This window comes from Natator depressus, chromosome 6, assembly GCF_965152275.1.
Source record: "Natator depressus isolate rNatDep1 chromosome 6, rNatDep2.hap1, whole genome shotgun sequence".
Taxonomy (NCBI): Eukaryota; Metazoa; Chordata; order Testudines; family Cheloniidae; genus Natator; species Natator depressus.
The window spans coordinates 15,370,541-15,391,763 of record NC_134239.1 but is presented as its reverse complement, the minus strand read 5'-3'; the positions used below and the strand labels follow the sequence as shown (position 1 = coordinate 15,391,763).

The 21,223-nt window shown below is 52.1% G+C and overlaps 1 protein-coding gene across 8 annotated transcripts in view; it reads right to left on the bottom strand.

The window, feature by feature from the left end:
- Nucleotides 1-21,223, bottom strand: part of STX3 (syntaxin 3) — a 31,939-nt gene that overhangs the window by 9,647 nt on the left and 1,069 nt on the right. For all 8 annotated transcript variants that reach the window (XR_012639811.1, XM_074954607.1, XM_074954611.1 and 5 more), the window contains 7 exons: nucleotides 5,309-5,389; nucleotides 4,813-4,912; nucleotides 4,545-4,619; nucleotides 3,795-3,862; nucleotides 2,838-2,946; nucleotides 1,804-1,877; nucleotides 1,325-1,459 (listed from right to left, as the gene is read on the bottom strand). Coding sequence is in view for 7 of the 8 variants with exons in the window: in XM_074954607.1 (XP_074810708.1) it covers nucleotides 1,325-1,459; nucleotides 1,804-1,877; nucleotides 2,838-2,946; nucleotides 3,795-3,862; nucleotides 4,545-4,619; nucleotides 4,813-4,912; nucleotides 5,309-5,389 (642 nt within the window). In the remaining variant the exon portion in view is untranslated. The remainder of the gene's footprint in view (nucleotides 1-1,324; nucleotides 1,460-1,803; nucleotides 1,878-2,837; nucleotides 2,947-3,794; nucleotides 3,863-4,544; nucleotides 4,620-4,812; nucleotides 4,913-5,308; nucleotides 5,390-21,223) is intronic.

Genomic DNA, 21,223 nt, shown 5'->3' with positions numbered 1-21,223 from the left:
GCCAGGAAAAAAAGTTACTCATGTGCTGATAGTCCTCCAATGCCCTTCCCAGAATGCCCCATGAAGGACAAACAAGATCTCCTGCAACTACCTGGGAAAGAATCCTAGAGTGTCCCAGCACAAAGGCCCAGGGGTATGTCTCCAAGCACACAGAGGTAAGTACAGACACAGTGGGGACACACTAATTCGGTAAGGCTTTGCAGTGGGGATGCTCATGCAGGGGCTCAGACCGGGGTGCCAATCACTAGGGTTAACTGTGCAGTGAAGATACAATGCAGCCCCTCCGTGAGACCCCAGCATCACCTCCCACCATGAACATGCTCCTCCCATCATGAGATCCCAGCCCTGCCCTTGGAGGTCTCCCCCTCTGCTCAGGTGAGCAAGGCAGTCATTCCCACCACCACCACCCTTCTCCTGGGCACAGAAGGGTCGCTATTGGGTTGTAGGGCTTCAGGGTCAATCCACCGCCTCTCCCTGGGGCTGACGACAGGAAAGGGGCATACTCACCATTCCCCGACTCGCATGCCACCTCCTCGGCATTGCATTGTGGGTAGAAAACAGAAAGGGGGCCTCAGAGAGATTGACACTGATGCCTAAATTGCAGTGAGAGAGGTGGCTGCATTCCACAATGCAGGGGTATCAGGAGAGTGAAATGGGGGGCTTTTCCCCAGGGACACACAGAGCAGGGAGTGGGCCCCGCCTGCAGGAGCTCTGTGGGGTCAGAGGAAAGCTAGGCACTGAGACAGGGCAGCAGGCCTCTGGGTCTCCATGACATCAGCCACGTCACCAAGATCGCAAACTCACTCCCACCCAGCTCCTGCATCCGAGGTACCACCATCAGAAAATCCCTGGCTGCTAGAAGGCACCGGTGTTCAGTTGCTTAGTTACCCATTTCAATTCCCAGTCCCTCCATTTCCCCCATCTCTGCATTGCTTGGTTACATGGTTTTCACCCTGCCCAGTCTTGTACAATCCTTTTTTTCCCCCCTACTCCCAGGTTACATGGTTATCATGCTGTCTCCTCCCATGGTTACTCAGTTACCAAGGCTTACCTCGCTTCCCCTCCTGTTACACAGCTGTCACCTTCATCCCGGTTGCTCAGTTACCCTGTTCCCTGCCCCTGATTGCTTGGTTACCCTGTCCTTACCCCTTGAGAGCCCCGCCTTTAGTTGCTTGGTTACCCTGTTCCCTGCCCCAGGTTACATGGTTATTCTGTTCCCTGACCCTGGTTGCTAGGTTACCCCTTCCTGTCCCCCTTGCTCAGTCACTCAGTCCTTATCCCTCCAGAGCGCCCCACCCCCTCATTGGTTGTTCTGCCCAGTTACCTGGTTTTCCACCAGCATGGCGATGTCCACGAACATGTCGTGAAGCTCCTTGATGCTGCTCTCGAGCCGCACGATGTCCTTGTGCCGCCCCTCGATCTCGCTCAGCGCCTGCTTCGAAATCTGTGAATCCATGATCTGGAACAGAGCCGGGCAGGGTCAGTTACCACCCCGCACAAACCCAGGTAATGCTAAGGAGCTGTGAGCCAACACCCTGCCATTCCCACTGCTCAGAGTCACCCTACTCCCCACCACCCATAATCCTGACACCCACACTTGTTGCCCATCCCCCCAAATTCCCACTGCTTACCCCCTATCCCAGTGTCTCCCCCTAGATATCCCATCCTATAAGTGCTTTGAGACCTACTGATGAAGGTGCTGTGTAAGAGCTAGGTACTATTATACCATCGTATGCTCCAAGGTCCCCCCTCTTCATGCACCTCCATTCCCCCATCTCCTCCCAGTCCCCACTGCGTCCTCACCCCAGATGTGAATATTGAGGGGTTTCCACTCTCTAGCATCTCCTCCAGCTCCTCATCCGTCGTATTCTTCCCAGCTTTATCACGGGAGAAAGAGAGGAGAGATCAGACCAAATCCCTGGGCATGAATGGCGGAACTAGCAGGGCTTGTGGGGGGGTGAAAAGATTCACTTTGGCTGCTCTCATTGACAGGTGTGTTTGTGTGAATCCCTCTGGCCTCCAAACGGAGATACGCCTTCCAAGCCCAGATTCTAAACCTCCCCCACATTCAGACACACACACAGCTGGGAGGAATCCCACAGCTGCCCAGACCCACACTTCCCAGCAGGGGACACAGACACCCCAGGTGGGAGGGCATCATGGGGAGGATTATGGTTAGGGCTCTCCCAAATTCATAATCCATTTTTGTAAATTTCACAGTCATCGCATTTTTTTAAATCTTGAATTTCTCAGTGTCAGATATTTAAATAATAAATTTCAATGTTGTAACAAAACAAATATGTATTTAAAAACAGCAAAATATAAAAAGCCCATAATGACATCCCCTCCCAAAAAGTGACCAACACTGCCCCCCCCCCCCACACACACACACACACCCCTTACTTCTGCACTGCTGCTGGTTGCAGCACTGCCTTCAGAGCTGGTAGCCCAGCGGCCGCTCTCCGGCAATCCAGCTCTGAAGGCAGCACAGAAGTAAGGGTGGCAATACTGTGACCCCCCTACAAGAGTCTTGCACCCCCCTTTTGGGCCAGAACCCCCAGTTTGAGAAACACTGTATAGTATAGCAAAAAGTACACAAAAGATGAGATTTCACAGGGGAGACTAGATTTCACAGTCCATGATGCGTCTTTCACAGCTGTGAATTTGCTAGGGCCCTAATTATGGTCTCTGCAGTAACTCAGGTGCACAAACTGGAGTGGAGTAGTTTCCATTCCTGTGGGCAATGAATCCAACCACCCTTTGGGCTGGGGAGGAGGGTCAGGCCCTGGCTACATGCTGCCTGTGGGCTATGTCCCCAGAGCAGGGAGGGTACATACTGATCTCGAGCTGCCGCTGGATCCGCCCTTTGCTACGTTCCCGGAAGTCGACCTGTGCCTCGTTGTACTTGGTCATCACATCAACAAACTTCCGGGAGAGAACAGAATGCTGGGGAGAATGAAAGGGGGAGACAAGCAGTTCACTGTATGATCTGTATTGTGATAATGTGGGCTCACGGGCACTGCCTCTCCAGCTGGGATAGCTCCCCAAGCAGATGGCTATCTGACCACAGCACAGCCTACCTGCTCTCCATACCCTCTCCTCCTTACCCTCCCCTTTCCCCAAACACAGCCTGGCTGGTTCCGACAGGAGCACCCATTGCAGCATTGAGAAATGCGGTCACTTGCCTGTGCCTCAGTTTACCCATCTGTATGAAAGGGATAATAATGCTCTGGATAGTGCTCTTAATTCCTTCAGACCTTAAGCGCTATATCTAGTTCAACCTGTATAACAGGCCAGAAAATGAATCCTCCATGAAGCCCAGAACTTCTGGGTAAGCTAGAGCAGATTGTTTGGAAGAACATCTGGTCTTGACTTTGAACAACAGACTCCTAGAAGTGCAGGGCTGTAGAATTCATCTCCGCCCTAGATAAATTCATTCTAATGGTTAATTACCCTCCTAATACAGAATTTGCATCTTATTTCTGGTCTGAATTTGTGCAAAATCAACTTCCAGATATTGGATCTAGTTCTGCCTTTGTCTGTTGGACTGAGGAGCCCTCCACTTAGAGATCCTCAGATGAAGCCAAAGATCCATGTACTGCACATTTTGTTCTCTGTAATGTATCATTTCTCACACAGGACTCTGGTACAGTCTGCCATCTCGGACGCTACCTTTGTCCCCTCCCCACCAGGGCTCTCTATGGGTGCAGCCTGCTCCCTCTGGGACCCATTCATGGCTAGGGGCAGGTCAATACAGGGTTCGCAGTGTGAGAACGAGGGAGTGCCCTGCTCACCTGGGATTTCCGTATCCGCAGATCCGCCGACGACTGGACCTCATCCTGCTCGATGCTCCGCTCCATGCCTGGGGACATGGGCAAGTGTGATGAAATAATGGTGGGGCTGGAGCAGCTGTACAGTCTCATAGAATATCAGGGTTGAAAGGGACCTCAGGAGGTCATCTAGTCCAACCCCCTGCTCAAAGCAGGACCAATCCCCAATTAAATCATGTCTCAGCCTCCCTACCCAACGAACTTCGAGTTCTCCTCTTCCCTTAAGAAAGGGGCTCAATCTCTTACTGCCCCCCACCCCTCCATAGCCAAGTCTGCAGGTTCGGCCTTCTCCACCCCCTTCCTATCCAGGCACTAGGAGGCACAGGATACAGCCACGCCCACTCTGCATGGCACTCTGTCCCCACTAGTGGTGTCTGAGCCACAGAGGTTGATGAGCCTGCTACAGGCTGGACTAACAGAGGTGGGTCTTTTAATGCAAGCAGTAGAGACCTGTGCATTAAGGTCCAAAGGTCCCAGCAATCATCCCTGCAGCCAGTGCCCCACTAGGGGGAGAAAAGCTCTTAGCAAGGAAGGGTCATTTCCAAGAAGCAGTCCCAGCGGGGTGCAGGGAGGAAAAGGCAGTCCTGAGGAGGAGGAAAGATGATGGGCAATGGATGGGTGCTGATGGGATGGTTGGCTCGAGGAAGGGCTCTTCAGTAAAAGAAGGCTCCAAAACAGCCCGCCCAGGGCTGGGGGGAGAAATAAGTCTCTTACTCTTAAGCTTGTTTCGGATGCTGTTGGCTATTTTCTTGATCTCTGCCGTGAGCTGCTCCAGGTCGTCTTTCGTCTCTGCAAAAGCACAAGCAATGAAACCCAGTCAGCACTAGCTGGGGACCCTGACCAGCAAGGCCACCAGGAGAGCACCTGCTGCCCCACCATCACCACGGCTGAAATCCACCCTCCACCCCACAGCTGGACTGACCCATCCCAGGCAGGTGACCTGTTCATTCTTGTTCAGGCCCAGGAGGAAGCTCAGACTTACTTTGCTCAGGGATGGGGGCGGACAGGATGATACTGTACAGCTTTTTCGCCCCCTCCACATTCTCTGCAATTTTCTCAATATTTTGTCGGGTTTCTTCAATCTAAATCACAAGAGGAGATCACTATTAGTTGTATTACAGTAGCACTGAACTGCTATCAAGGCCATAGGGTGCTAGGGACTGTACAGACACATTTAGAGACAGTCCCTGCCCCAAACATCTCACAGTCTAAATAGGCAAGACAGACAAAGTGTGGGAGGGGAAACGATTTGCTCAAGGTCACCAAGCCAGCCAGTGGCCGATCTGGGAGAAGCACCCAGATCTGTGCCCTATCCACTGAACCACAGTTGTTCACCAAAGGAGAGGGGATCTCTAGCCCCAAGAGCTCCCCAGGCAAAGGAGCTCTGCCAGCCCGCCTTGCTCCCTCCCCCCCGGAGAAGGGACACTGTCAATGTAAACGAGGCAGAGACCCATCCCAGGGCCACGCCTCCTCCTCACCTCGGAGAAGAACTCGTCCATGAACCCCGCGTTCTCGATAGCGATCTCCACATCGTCGGCATCGTCATCCTGGTCCTGCTTCTGTAAGGGAGGGCAAGGCCAGTGAGAGGGTTAGGGGACCTACCCAGAGCCAGCACACCCACACCAGGTTTCCCGGCACATAGGAGAAACCCCTCATGGCCTACCCCCTGGGTGCAAAAGGCCATCTCACCAGTGCCCCGATTTCCACTCCCTACACCCAGCAGCCACCATGCCAATGCAGCACCATTGGGAAGCCAAGCATGCGACTCTGGGAGTCACCCTCACTCAGAACAATGAGGAGGGTGGGTCCTGGCCTGGAAAAGATTGGGATCCATCAAACTAATCTAAAGTGAAGGATCATCCTTCCTGGAGATGCTTCCCTCTCTTCCTCCTGCGGCGGCCACAACAAGTATTCAAACATCAGGGGGCTTTTCAGTAACATCTGTGTTGGGACTGGGTCCCAGACTGACCCCCTGGAGACAGCTATCTTTGGTTCCTCCCCACAACCGGTGCATCACGAGTGGTGGCTCTGCAGACTTCCCCCACAGCGTGCCTCAGCCCAGATCTAGAGGGACCCCACTTAGGGGAAGTGGGGAGCTCAGCCTCCATGGCCTATCAATTTGTGGGATCTCTGCTGAGACCGATGACAAGGGAGCCAGCTAGTGCTAGTGGAAGCCACTGGTTTTGTACTTTGTCCTCTAGGGACAAGACAGAGGAAAGACCAACTCATTTCATATGGGCTACTAAAAATACCAGCCATCAGAAGGCGACTCAGTGCCAGGCACATGGGATTAATCTGGAGTAACTGCATGACTTCATTGGAGACACTCCCGATTTACCCTGGTGGGACTGCGATCCGAATCCCAGCCCAGCAGCCCCAGCCACACTTGGGGACCCAGAAGTCCAGGAGCTTTGTGGAAACAGTTACTGCTGCTAATGGGGATGTGGTGAAGAGGCACCAGGAATTTGGGGTGGGACGGTAAAGAGGGAGTGGAGGAGGTAGAAGATGTATTGTAGGTAGCTAGTAAAAAGGCAGGGTTCATAGTGAAGGGGTCTGGCCCCTATTTTAAATTTCCCTGGGCGGAAGTGGCCCTCACCACACTCCCCTCCCAATCAGAGCAGAAATAGGATTATTTTATGGTTAAGACAGTGTTTTCTCCCAGCCCACAGCAATGATGCAACAGCCCTTCACATCATCACAACGTCAGCTAAACCACCTGCCCTTCAGCCCCACCTGCTCTGTCAGCCCATCTCAGGAGCGAGCCCAGGTTACAAGCACACTGGCCTTAGGACATTCTCTGGAGGTCAACAAAGTCAGTCTGTTTTGGGTAAGCAAATGTCCAGTGTCTGCTGAAGGGGTCTGGCTTTCCCGTGTCCTGCTGCTTACGTAGCCAGCCATGCTGCTTCCAATCAATTTCCACCAGGGAAAATCCAGGGTAACGCCAATGAAATCAATGCAGTTATTCCAAACTCACTCTGATGTTAGTGAGAACAGAATCCAGCTCTTCCACTCAGATCCATTGACCTATTAGACCCACTATGCACTAATGTAAATAGCTTTGTAACATGCACCAATGACTGATGTGGGGCAATGCATGATGGGATAACCCACCCCACCCCAGGATCTGCCTCAAGTACTCCTTACATGCATATCTAGGTACCATCAGCAGAAACAGCCCTCTGATCTCAGCTGCTGACACAACGCATCAGCAAAGGAGCTCTCTCACTCAGCCAGGATCCACAGCATACAGGGTTGGAGATCAAAGTCAACCCCTTGAATTGCACCTGGAGGCAAGTCAAAAGCTAGCATCATCTACACAGAGCAGGGGATACACCCTGTACCATCTGCATTGCTCACTAAATGAGCAACTGCCTTCTGCCCTAGCTGAAGCTCACACATGGCCTCCAAAGACAGCTCCAGGTTGTGCTCAGTGCAGTGATCAGAGAGAGGTTCCCAAGGCATCACTGACTGCAGGGAGCTCCACATCAGAGAGGGCAGTTTGCAGAGTCCTAGCCAAATGCAGAGGTTGAAGGCACTCCTGCCACCCGAGACTCTATAGGGTGTGAATCTCACTTGCAGAGCAGTGCAGTACAGAGTGAGACTATCACCCCTGTAAGTTCTCTAGATGGTTCCTTTCACCAGCAACCAGCATCACTTTCATCTTGCCCAGACTAAGCGTTAGCCATCTCAGCCAGGCACTGGGAAGTTAGAGCCAACATGATTGGAGTCTGCTGAGCCGCAGAGGAGAGGGTCATCAGCACAATGACAGCACAGCAACCTAAAATGTAGCAGTCCTTCCTAGCAGCCTTCCCAATGTGTGGAGCAAGAGGAACCACACATGAGGGACCCTTCAGTATCACCCTCTGAGATCTCCCTAAGAGGAAGAAACAGCCATCCAAACAACTCCACCAATGCTGGCTGCGGTCTGTGGGGGAGGGAAGGCCCAGCTCCACAGGGATCAACATGAAACTAGGGAAATACAACCTAGATGGAGCTACTATAAGGTAGTGCATAACTGGTTGGAAAACCATTCCCGGAGAGTAATTATCAGTGGTTCACAGTCAAGCTGGAAGGGCATATCGAGTGGGGTCCTGCAGGGATAAGTTCTGGGTCTGGTTGTGTTCAATATTTTCATCGATGATTTAGATAATGGCATAGAGAGTACCCTCTATGTGGATGATACCAAACTGGGAAGGGTTGCAAGTGCTTTGGAGGATAGGATTAAAATTCAAAATGATCTGGACAAACTGGAGAAACAGTCTGAAGTAAATAGGATGAAATTCAATAAGGACAAATGCAAAGTACTCCATTTAGGAAGGAACAATCAGTTGCACACATACAAAATGAGAAATGACTGCCTAGGAAGGAGTACTGTGGAAAGCGACCTGGGTGTCATAGTGGACCATAAGCTAAATATGAGTCAAAGATGTAACCCTGTTGCAAAACAAGCAAACATCATTCTGGGATATATTAGCAGGAGTATTGTAAGCAAAACACAAGAAGCAATTCTTCCATTCTACTCCGTACTGACAGTACTCTAGTTGAGGCTCTGTGTCTAGTTCTGGGTGCCACACTTCAGGAAAGTTGTGGACAAATTGGAGAAAGTCCAGAAAAGAGCAATAAAAACATTTAAAGGTCTAGAAAACATGACCTATGAGGACATGATAACAGTTTTCAAGTACCTAAAAGGTTGCTTCAAGGAGGAGGGAGAAAAGTTATTCTTGTTAATCTCTTGAGGATTGGACAAGAAGCAATGGGCTTAAATTGCAGCAAGGGAGGTTTAGGTTGGACATTAGGAAAAACTTCCTAACAGTCAGGGTAATTAAGCACTGGAATAAATTGCCTAGGGAGGTTGTAGAATCTCACTCATTGGGGATTTTTAAAAGACAGTTAGACAAACCCATCAGGGATGGTCTAGATAATAGTTAGTCCTGCCATGAGCGCAGGGGACTGGACTAAATGACCTCTAAAGGTCCCTTCCAGTCCTATGATTCTATGAACGCCTCACCTCTGTCCATCATCAAGGAACCAATCAGGGAAATTTGTGCTTGCCTCTGAGTGTCTCTAGGCCAACAAACCAGACCAAGAGGCACAAAGCAGTCTGAACCCTCCACCACATCACCATAGCAATTCTGGCACTTCTTCTCAATAGTCCCCTCTCCCCATACTCCCATAAAAAAAGCTTAAGGACCAAGATGGTAAAGGTGTTTTACTAAGCAACAGCCTTGCTCCCTGTTTATGGGAACATGGCTCCTTGTCCTCTTCCACAGAGGCACAGATGACCCGTGCCATTAATGACCCCCAGTAGATCCCCAGTTGTTTTTGCTGCATGTGACAGAGACGGGGCCACCTCACAGGTTATAGGATACTGCTCTGCCACAGCCTCAGGGAGGAAAACCGACTGGAATTCAACCAAATGCTGCGCTTGTCTCCTGATGTGGCTGCGCTACCACAGATCCATCCATTCTGAGCGTTTCCTTACACTGGAGGGCAGTTGCTGCTGTTGACCCCGGATCCAAGAGGAGGTGGCTCAGATTTACCTGGATGTCAACCATTGGCTGGGGCCTGGGGTGGAGTCAGAGAAGAAAGCTTTCTGAGCCTCCACCACAGCCAGAGCACAGGACTTGAGGCTTCATAGTAGGACGACAACTCCCCTCCATCTGTCCCAGGTCATCTGTATAACCCAGGTGACCTGCGAGGATGGCGCAAAGAGGGGATCCTTAGCAGCCATCAGCCAGCGGTCAAGGATGTCTGACCAGGCCATCCACAGAAGGAGCCACAGTATTAATCCTTAAAAGCTGCAGCATTAGCAACCTAGCTCTCATCGCTGTAGTATCTGAGCCCTGCACAACCCCCTTGTAACTTCACTTTACAGATGTTCAGGGGGCTGGAGGTGCGGCGCAACAAGGAAAGATTGAGACACGAATATGTACATGTAACATGCACCCACTTTGCTACAGCCTTGGCTAACAGAGGTGGATCTTTTGGCTCAGACACCCAGAGGTGCAAGTGTGAAGATCCAGGACCCAGGCTCAATCCCCTCAGCTGATACACCTATCACACACAAGGGTGTGGTGTTACATACAGCTTGACTATGAGATGTGGAAGGCACGGTGATGGTGGACAGGCTGTAAACATCTGAAGGATGTAAATGCCAGTGAGAGAGAGGAATCATAACTAGATCTAAGGGGATGAAAGCAAGAAAAGGAACATTGGGAATGAATGTCAGAGAACCTCCCTGATGGGGGACTCTGAAATTGATTCCCAAGGGGAACGATGGGAGCCCTGACTCTCGGGACATCTAAAATTAGACGGAGCCGAGCACTAGGAAAGGTCGAGATGGGCCCAATGGACACAGCCAGCTAAAATATGGCAGGAAGGGTATTTTCCAGCTGGAATGTCTCTGATTCTAGCAGTTTCTAGTCACTCTTGACCTGGGGCTAGATAGGATCCAGTGACCTAGAAGTAAGAGGCTCCTGCTCTCTCCCACATCCTCGAGCCCCGGAGCTGTGCGCTCCCTGCAGCTGCCAAGAGGTTTCAAACAAACCCTGCTCGGTTGCCGCAGGGGAAGCATGAGATGCTGGGGCAAGGATGCTGCAGAGGGGGAGGGTTCCTGCCCAGAGGAGGGCTCTTTGGAGGCTCAGCAGGCAAGGTGCCCGAGAGGGGTGTTTCGTGCACATGGGGAAAGGCTGTTTAGCCATCTGCATTCCTGAGCAGCAGAGCTAATCTCACATCTGGTTCCAGACACACACAGCGAAGGTATTAACGGATTGCTGGCGAGGAGAGGGGGGCTGCCTGCTCAGGAGCATGCAGAAGCTGTCCCTCACCCATGTACCCCTACTGGCTTCACCTGGGGCCCCTCAGCCCAGCTCTTCCTGCTTTAAAGGGACAGCGACTCCCCAAGACAGGCTCCCCATGTGGGTGACCCTCCCACTGGATCTGAAGGGACAGCTACTCCCCTAAGCCACACACAGAGATTCACCCCACTGCCAACTGGTTCTGCCACTTCCCCCATTTAAAGGGCAACTCGGTGCCGCCCACCAACTCCCCCGTACACCCATCACCACCCCCAGCTCTTGGTTTAAGGGACAGATGACCATCCCCCTCCTTCCCACAGGGCCTGACGAAAGCCAGGACCAGATGGCTGGATTCCTTGTTTAATTGCATTACACCCTCCCAAGGTGCTCTGCAGAGCCAGAGAAAGAAGGGGGCAGCGGGGGAGCCCTCCAGCCTGACACCATCTTGAGGAGTGGAGAGGAAAGGCAGGGGATAGGCATGAGGGATAAAAACCCAGCTGCTGGTTTGGGGCTGATCCTTGCACGGAGTCACTCGAAACCAGGGAACAGCCACTTCTCAGACAACTCCCTAACGGAGCAGGGCAAGGAGTCAGGATTCAGGGGCATCTGCAGAGCTGGGGTAGGGTGGAGGGAAGAATGACTGGGCTAGCAGGGGGCTGCAGGCTAGGATTGAGGGGCACCAGCAGAGCTGTGTGAGGAGCCTGGGGCTGGGATAGCAGGCGGCAGTGGGTTGGGACAGATGGGCATTGACTGGGGAGGAGAGGCATTGATTGGTGTGGGGAGCCCAGGACTGGGATAGCAGGGTAACCAGCACAAGGGGAGCCCAGGGCTGGGATAGCAGTGGGCCATGGGTTGGGTTTGAGGGGCACCAGCAGAGCTGTGTATGGGGAGCCCAGGACTGGGATAGCAGCGCCTGCTGCAGGGCAGAACTGAGGAATGCTGATAAATTCAGACAGGAGACAGCAGTCTGTGTTGCACCTAGCCCTGCCAATACAAAGAGGGAGATAACGTAGGTGAGATAATGTTTTATTGGGCCAACTTCTGTTGATGAGAGAGAGAAGCTTTCGAAGAGCTCTGGGAAGCTTGTCTCTCTCACCAACAGAAGTTGGCCCAATAAAAGCTATTACCTCACCCACCTTCTCTCTCCAGTATTCTGGGTCCCACCCGGCTGCAACAACAACATTGTGTAATACAAAGGGAGACCATTTAAGCAACTGCCTGAAAACAAGAAACATCTGTAGCTGTGAGAGTCCTGCATGCTGCTAAGAAGAGAGGGGGCAGTTTTAACAGGAAATACAGCTGGATCTCCGTATCTCCCCAACTCCTTCCTGCAGCTGCTGTTCTAACAGCCAGTTTGAGGGGACATCCCTTGCAGAGAACGATTGGCACCGACCTAAACTGAGTCACCCCAAGAGCTTATTGTTGTATCTCCTTGTTAACGCCACTCATCAGGTCACAATCACAGTTAGGCCCTGATCCCTAGGGGTTACAGTGGACGAGAAGCTGGATATGAGTCAACAGTGTGCCCTTGTTGCCAAGAAGGCCAATGGCATTTTGGGATGTATATGGAGGGGCATTGCCAGCAGATCAAGGGACATGATCGTTCCCCTCTATTCGACATTAGTGAGGCCTCATCTGGAGTATTGTGTCCAGTTTTGGCCCCACACTACAAGAAGGATGTGAAAAAATTGGAAAACGTCCAGCGGAGGGCAACAAAAATGATTAGGGGACATGGAACACATGACTTATGAGGAGAGGCTGAGGGAACTGGGATTGTTTAGTCTGCGGAAGAGAAGAATGAGGGGCAATTTGATAGCTGCTTTCAATACCTGAAAGGGGGTTCCAAAGAGGATGGATCTAGACTGTTCTCAGTGGTAGCTGATGACAGAACGAGGAGTAATGGTCTCAAGTTGCAGCGGGGAAGGTTTAGGTTGGATATTAGGAAATACTTTTTCACCAGGAGGGTGGTGAAACACTGGACTGCGTTACCTAGGGAGCAAAAAGAAAGGAGTACTTGTGGCACCTTAGAGACTAACCAATTTATTTGAGCATATATATATATGCTCAAAATTGGTTAGTCTCTAAGGTGCCACAAGTACTCCTTTCTTTTTGCTAATACAGACTAACACGGCTGTTACTCTGTTACCTAGGGAGGTGGTGGAATCTCCTTCCTTAGAAGTTTTTAAGGTCAGGCTTGACAAAGCCCTGGCTGGGATTTAGTTGGGGATTGGTCCTGCTTTGAGCAGGGTGTTGGACTAGATGACCTCCTGAGGTCCCTTCCAACCCTGATATTCTATGATCCCCCCCAAAGGAATCACATAGCTGACCTTAATCTAAGGGACTTACCTCTTTAACCTCCCAGCACCCCTGTGAGGTTTGTTCCAGAGGCAGAACTGTAGCACAGAGTGCAAATGACTTGCCCAAGGTCTGGGGAAGCCAAGAACTGACTCTGGGTCCCCCAGTTCCCAGCCCAGACCATCCTTCCTCTCTTCTTTTAAGCCTGCGCAGAGTCCTAGGCGCAGATCCTTAACAGTATTTAAGCACCTAACTCCCACTGAAATCAATGGGAGTTGGGCACCTAAATACCTTTGAGGCTCTAGATCCCCCCCAACTTGAGTTCTGCTTTCCTAGATCCTATTGCAGGGCCTGGAGTTTGATTGCTAATGCCTCATGGCCGTGACCATTTTTCTGTTTGTTCTGTAAAGAGCCCAGCAGAGTAATGTGATGGAGGGGATTCTGGGGGAACCTCCAGTTAAAATCCTATCACCAGCAGAAGGGGAGATTGAGATGACCTTGGTCTGTATGGCATCACTAGATCCTGCCCCCTACCTGTGTGTCCCCAGGGCTCACAGAGACACTTGGGGAAAACACATTACTCTGCCTTTGGAACACTCCAGATATCACCTTGTGCCAGCTATTTCCAGAACATTTTCTGGAGAAGGATTGCTCCAAAGCCAGTACAAGGACTTCAGACCCTAAGCTATTCAGGTGAGACACTCAGGTTTCCCCCCACCCCCACCCAAGGAACAAAGTAGAAACATTTCCAGAAAAAACAAAAATGGGATAGCTCAGTGGTTTGAGCATTGGCCTGCTAAACCCAGGGTTGTGAGTTCAATCCTTGAGGGGGCCGTTTAGGGGATCTGGGGCAAAAACTGGGGATTGGTCCTGCTTTGAGCAGGGGGTTGGACTAGACGACCTCCTGAGGTCCCTTCCAGCCCTGATATTCTATGATTCCCTAAGTTTGTGTTGAAATGGGAACATTCCCCACTCCTTCACCCCTTCCTTCTGTAAGCACACACACACAGTCTTTGACATGAGAGTGTCAAAAACTAAGATGTGTTTTCCCCTTGTTAATGAAAATACCAGAATCCTCTAGCAGTGGTTTCACTAAGCCAATGTTATAAGGTAGGTGAGTGTCAACCTCATATGTGGTATAGCCACTAGGGGCAAAGACATCCGCAACAAGTGTTAGCCAAGGTACTTACTCCTTCAGCCCTAGTCGTGGAGGTTCATGCTTCTACCCTCAGAGTCCTAGGTTCGATGCCTGCTCTTGGCTCAAAGCAGGGTGGCTTACACCAGCACACTGCTGGGTACCATAAAACCAAAAGAATAATGTTTGGCGCAGGAGGGAAGAATTCAAGAGTAGATTTTAACACAAAAAAAAACCAGTCAAAAGAGATGAGCAAGAAAGACATCTGGAGCTAGTTCCTGCCATAGAGAGGATCATGAAAACCTCAGGAGTGGCATCCAGGATGTATGTTGTCGTCATTAACAGGGAGCGAGAGAAGCTTAGTCATGTGTTACGTTGTGAAGGAAGAAAAATTGCAGCCATATGTTGGGAGCTGAGTGGAGGATCTGAGACTGGGCAGAGTCCCCAGCACCGAGGACTAGCTCCACCTGCCAGGGAAACCCAGCCGAAGGTTGGGCCATTCATTGGCCACTTTGCAGCCGCCCACTGTGGGCACCGTGGAGACCACTGGTAAAGGAAAGGATGGAGCGAGGGGGTTACCCTGAGATCATGAAGTACTAAAACCCAGTTGGTTTCCATGGGAGTTAGGCACCTCAATACCATTAAGGATCTGGCCCTAAGTTCTTAGTGTCCCTCACCAGGGCACAGGCACTGGCCTCTGTTCATACACTGTCCCCACCACCACCACAACAGCTACCCACAGCTAGTGTATCACCACCGGTGCTCTACCAAGGTCCATGTTCATCCCAGGGTGTTACCCCAGGGATGAGCTTAGCCCCCAAAGGCTGCCCCAGGAGTACCTGCTCTGGGTTTCTCTCTGGTTATCCAACAGTTGGTGGGTCTCCATGGCTGATCCTGTAGCCATTACAGAGACCCAAGGCCCAACAGGAGGACACTTGACTCAAACAGACGCTGTCTCCTCAGGTAACAAACAGCACAGACGGACAGCTGCTGCCCTCCCACCTTGCCCCACTCCCCTGGCCTATTTAACATTTTCCTCTCTTCAATTTTCTGACCCCTCCAGCCATTGAACCAGCAAGAACCTGACCCCATCTGTTGTAGGCATCACCCAAAAAGTTCTGCTTCCTTCTTAAATCTCCACAGCAGAAGGCAGGAAAGTGTACTACTTGTTACATGGGGGGGGGGAGGAGTTTGGAGTCTGCAGTTCTGGATTCTAGCCTCCCTTTGCTATGGAGTTCCAAGTGTTATGGAAAGGCTATATTAAAAAGAGCTACAGATGTATATGCAGATTGCCAACAGAAAGAGCCCACCTCCTTGCACATAAGAATATACAGTATTGTTGTGCAAAGATCATTTTCTTAGCCTGTCACTGACCTCCTCTCTTTGCATCCCTCCTCTGGCTCCCCCTTCTCTATCGCATCAAACATAAGCTGCTTGTCTTCACTTCCAAGGCCCTTTGCGGTCAATCCCCATCCGACCTCTCATCCCTCATTCGCTATCAAGCTGTTGATGCTCACCTGCAATTGGCCCCTTGGGCCATCTTCCACCACCCACATGTTATAATTTCAAACAGGCACCTCTGAGCTTTCTCCCAGACTGCCCCTCGTGCTTGGGAGACGCTCCTCGTAAAACATCTCCAGCTCTGCCTCATCATCCCCAGTCAGAGCCCTCTTCAAAACTCTCCTTTGTTGCGATGCCCGTGAAAACCTGACCACGCTCAGATCATTGATGTGCGCAGACCACTGCCCATCCTGCTGACCAATGCTGTCTCATTGTTTTCTTGTACTTCCCTGTCTGTGCCCATCTGTTGTCTCTTCTCCCATATAGAGAAGGCAAGTGACCTGGGGCAGGGACTGTCGTTTTGTTCTGTATTTGTACAGCACCTAGTACAACGGGTCCTGCTCCGTGAGCAGGTCTCCCAAGGACCTCGGTAATACAGATAAATAGTACTAATAGCCGCAGGTTCAATAAAACTGCTGGGATGCACTGCAAGCAGCTTTCCGATTATGAGGCTCTTCACTCCAAGTGGCTGCCCGGTGCAGCATGGTAACCGACGGCTGTTTTTTTAGTAGTGTTTTATTTGTCAAGTGATTTGGATCCATTTGATTCTCCGCTAGCGGCAGAGCTGTTCTCTCAGATATTTGACCAGAGCCCATCTAAACTCTACCCACCCCCAAGAGATCCCTGCCCACTGCAGAGCTGAGTGCCCACAAAGTGTCCTCAATGTCATGGGCATCAACGTCATCCAAAACAACTAGCTAGGTGTGGATAAAAGGAAGCTTCCCACAGGATCCTCTGCTACCAGGAGCATGGCCTAGCATCTCTCCCAGCACCATCCCTCTCGCAGTCTGTCGTCCCCCCCTCCCCACAGGGCTGATCCCCTCCCACTGCTGGAATACCATCCAGGAACGGAGTCCTCAAAGTTACATTAGGTTTGGTCGGTGCCACTGTACTGAACGAGTGACTGGCTTAGCGAATCATTTCTGGCCATAAGCCCAGAGACATCCTGGTAAAATTGTGCTCATCGGGATGTTAACTCTAGAGTGTCAACTCCCTAAGGGCTTCCCTACGTGGGAAATTTATGATGATAAATAATCATCAGCCCTAGCTCTTATCCGACACTTTTCACATATAGGTCGCAAAGCACTTTGCAAAGAGGGCAGGATCATTATCCCCATTTTACAGCTTGGGGAAGTGATTTGCCCACGGTCACCCAGCTGGCCAGTGGCCAAGCTGGGACTAGAAACCAGGTCTCCTGAGTCGCGGTGCTCTGCTCACTAGGCCGCGCTATTGTACAGTTGCTCCCCCTGTGAGCACTCTATTCAGGAACAGAATAGTGGGGAGCTATTCTGCAATAGCTATCATGGTTGATTTCCCCAGAGGGCTGCAGAGTCATTGGAAGAAGGTATTGAGGCTACTATTCCTGCATTAGCCCAAGGCCGCTGCCAGATTAGCCCCTGTTTGACGGCAGGCACCATGGCATTGTAACCTCCAGCCTGGGACATGCTTTGCTCTCCACAGGACCTTGGGGGGGGGGGGGGGGCAGTAACACAGCTCTGCTCAGATCTTTACTGCTATGCTCATCATCTAGGAGGCTGAACTTTGCTCCAGCTACAGCAGGCCAACCATAACCAGTGAACCTCCAGCCTGTTCCCTCTGGAGGACGAAGGCAGCTGAGCAATTGGTTGGTGATTAAACCAGGCCTTATAGGGCCTGTCTGTGCTCCGATCCACAAAGAGACTGACCCAAAACCCCTGCTCAGACCCCAAGCGCGGAAACCCCTGGAACAGACCCATCCCCCAGCCAACACAGTGCCTCTCAGATGGAGCTCAACACCTCAAGATGGCATCTACCAAGGAGACATATCATGTGGCACAAACAACAGGGGAGCAACTATGGGAAATATGCTAGTGGCCCCACTGCCCTCCCAGGCTACAAAGAGCAGGTCATGAGAATGCCGCGGTGACCAGCCTGCTCCTTGTGCCCCACTGGTCACACCCTGACAAGGTCCCCATGCCAGGTCAGATCTGGGATTGTATCCAAGGGATGGGGAACTGTCCCGATGTGCCATATCCCACTCAGACCCTGGTAAACCCCCCAGGGCGGGACTGGATCATTTCCCAAGATGGGACGGCCCTGCTACCCATCCAGATCCCCTCCCTTCACTTGCCCTCCCACTCTCACTTCCGGTTCAGGACTCCAACCCTCCGAGGAATAAAAATAAAATTAATCCCCTTCTCTCTCCCAAGCGTTTTATCTCCTCTTCCCCTAGCTGATGGTTTTGTAATCCCAGCTAAATCCCTGTCACTCTGCCCCACCCCCTTCTCTCCCAGCCACCAACAGGGACAGCAAATGAATCAACGCTCTCATGGACCGGCAGAATGAGGAGAGCTCAGAGGATGCCTGTCCCCGCTCCTGTACTGCAGAGATCAACCCCCCAAAGCAGAGAGAGACTCCAGAATAGCCCACCTGTGATGCAGGAGTCGCAGGTTCAAGGCCCCTCTCTCCTCCACTCAGGGCAGGATCTTGAACCCAGGTCTCTTACATCCCTCATGAGTGCCCGAACCACCGGATTATTGTGAGGACACAGATGCTCTCTGTCTCGTGAGATTTCTTTCATTCCTATGCAGAAAATAAATCTCCAAACCTCTCCCTTTTCTGCAGAACGGAATTTTTGTTTTCCAGCCAGCCCTGATCGTCACTGGGGTGATGGTGAAAGGGAGAGTTTAACCCTTGGTGTCCTGGGGGGACACATCAAGACCAGGAGAGGCCTTTATTCCCCCCAGGGGAAGCCAGGCAAAAAAGTTTAACCCTTCGGGCTCTGGGAGAAGAGATCAATCTGATTGGGAGAGGCCTCTCCATTCTGGATAGGCCAAGACTTTTTGCAGGGGGGAAGCTGTTAATGTGACAAGCCTGATGCAATCCTTAGGGTGAGCATTTACTCAGGAGATGCTGGTTTCTTTCCGGGGCTCTGTTTTCTGGCACAGCCCGCTATTCCCCAACGAGAAGAGCCATCTTTAGTGATGGTTTGGATCTCCCCCCAGGGTCTCCCATTGTGGGTGCAGTTCAAACAAGGCACATGGATTTCCCCGCAGGGCCCCAAGGCTGGGGTGGCATTGCCCCTAGGACGCCCTGGGCAGAGAGGGTTGGGTTGTCTCTCACGCTTCCCCCTCAGAGCCCTGCAGATTCCTGCCCATCCTTTGCCGCTTCCTCATGCCCCGCAGCAACTTCCTTTCCCTGATGAGCGCGAGGGAAGGGGATGATTCTCTTTAGAGAACAACAGCGCTGCTCATTCAGCTTCAGGGAGGGGCGCTACTGAGCACTCCCCCTGCCTCCAGCCTCAGGGGCTGAGCTTGCTGCTCCCCCAGGCTCCCACCAGAACAAGAGACCCTACTCCTCTTTTGTAGCAAACGCCCGAAAGTACATGGCCGTTCCACAGCCCACCATCATTAGCCCTATTTCACAGATGGGGAAACCGAGCATGGGGAGGTGGGGGGAGCAACTCAGCCAAAGTCACACAGCGAGTCAGCAGCAGAGCTCCAGATGTCTAGGCCCATGCTCTGACCCCTCGTCCACACTCCCTCTAATCCCCACATCCCAGCCTGGTAGAGTGGGATATCACCAGGCCTTCAGGAGAATATGGGCACCGGATGTTGCTGCCCCAGGCGATGGGATCAGAACAGGGATGGTTTGGTCTCTGAATACCTGCTCCCTTAAAGGTGACACACTCCAGGGTGGAAGCTAGACCCACTTCCCACAGCATTATAGATTTCTCTGACACCTCTGACCAAAAACCCCCAGAGCCCCCTGAAGCAAAGAAGCTGCGGACAGTGTACTACAGCCATGCTGTGCCCACCCGGCTCTGCTTAGCTGCTGCCCATGTGCTACCAGGCAGGGCAGATCCTGCATTACAGCTGGGTTGGGGTAAAACAGGCTGGGGAGAAGGAGGGCGTAAGGGGACCGCCTAACCCAGGAGCCTCACAGACACCAGGCCCCCATTTGTTTTGGCCTTTTATTCTCTGCATTCAGCCCTTTGTCTGATACACGTTTAACCAGTGCTTCTTGGCAATGAAAGCTGTGAGAGTCTGACCCCGTGCCAGCAGGCGGCCTTGCCCTGGGCGACCTGCCTGCTGACACCAGTGACACCACCAAGGGAACATACACAGCTCTCACGGGTGACCCTACAATCACGAGGCAGCACGCGCATGCGGCTCCCTTGGGTGTCCCTACCATCACGAGGCAGCCTGCACAGTCCCTGGGAGTTCGTACAACATCATATAACAGAAAGGGGGGTGCGTAGCCCCGGGGGGGTGGCTGGAAGCAACCCTACAGGAACAACGCAGCACATGCAGTTCACAAACTACCCTACAATAGCAGCATATTGTGCACAGCCCCTGGGGCTCAAAAGCAACCCCACACACTAAAGAAACTAACACCAGAGCCAGTGCTCCCAAGCAACCCTCCTGAGAATAGCCCCAGGCCCTGGCACTCACCACCCTGCGATCAGCAAGCAAGGTGTCCCTGAGACCCAGGGGAAGGAAGCTCAGATAGTCACAGAGCAAAGTGCCAGGGCAATAATGGGTGTGACCCTGCGGGTAATGTTATCGCCAGGTCCCGCTGTGGGTAAGGCCGTTAACGGACAGGCTGAGCAATGGGTGGAAAAAAGGAGGAAGTTGCCAGCTCGACTCATCCAAATATAAGTGGGGGGGGATGGGGGGGATTGAAATGGCCTCCATCACCCAAATCTCTTCAGCCCATCCCCCCCCCTTCCTCAGCTGACCCTCCTGCCCCCCCCCAGATAGAGGAACAAGGGCCCCTGGCCAGCAGGCCCCCTCTGAACCCTGGACCCCCACCACCACCTGCTCTCAGAGAGCAAAAGAACCTCAACCTCAGCATCAACCTGCTCAGCCCTCGGGACACCTCATGCAGACACTCTCCTCCTTCCCCTCCCATCCTGGGGGCATCAAACACCTCTTATCCCTGGGGTGGGGGGGCTGCCCCCCAATTTGCAACATATAGCCATTGCTCCAGCCCCCCCACCCCAACCTCTTTCACTGTGGAGAGAGAGGCAAACAATCACTCCCTAGATGGAGCTTGATTATTCTCCCTGCCCCCAGCTTTACATAGGGGAGACCAGGGAGATGGGGAGGCCGATTGTAGAGTTGAGGGGTGGGGAAGAGACTAGAGAGACCAGGGTGTTGGGGCGGGACTGGAGAGACTAGGGAGATGTGAGGGTGGGGGGGAGCTGATTGTGGGGATACTAGGTATCAGAGGGGTAGCCATGTTAGTCTGTATTCACAAAAACAGTGAGGAGTCCAGTGGCACCTTAAAGACTAACCGATTTATTTGGGCATAAGTTTTCATAGGTAAAAAGCCCACTTCTTCAGATGCATGGTAAAACCCCCACTTCTCTGTGCATCTGAAGAAGTGGGCTTTTTACCTATGAAAACTTATGCCCAAATAAATCGGTTAGTCTTTAAGGTGCCACTGGACTCCTCATTGTTTTTGTGGAGATACTGGAGAGACCAGGGAGATGGGGCGGGGGGGGGGGAGAGGGAGACCTGGAGAGACCCGAGATGCGAGTGATGCGGAGCGTGGAGCTGGGTGGGGACACTGGAGATGTGGGGGGGGCTGATTGTGGGTCTAGGCAAGGATACTGGAGAGAC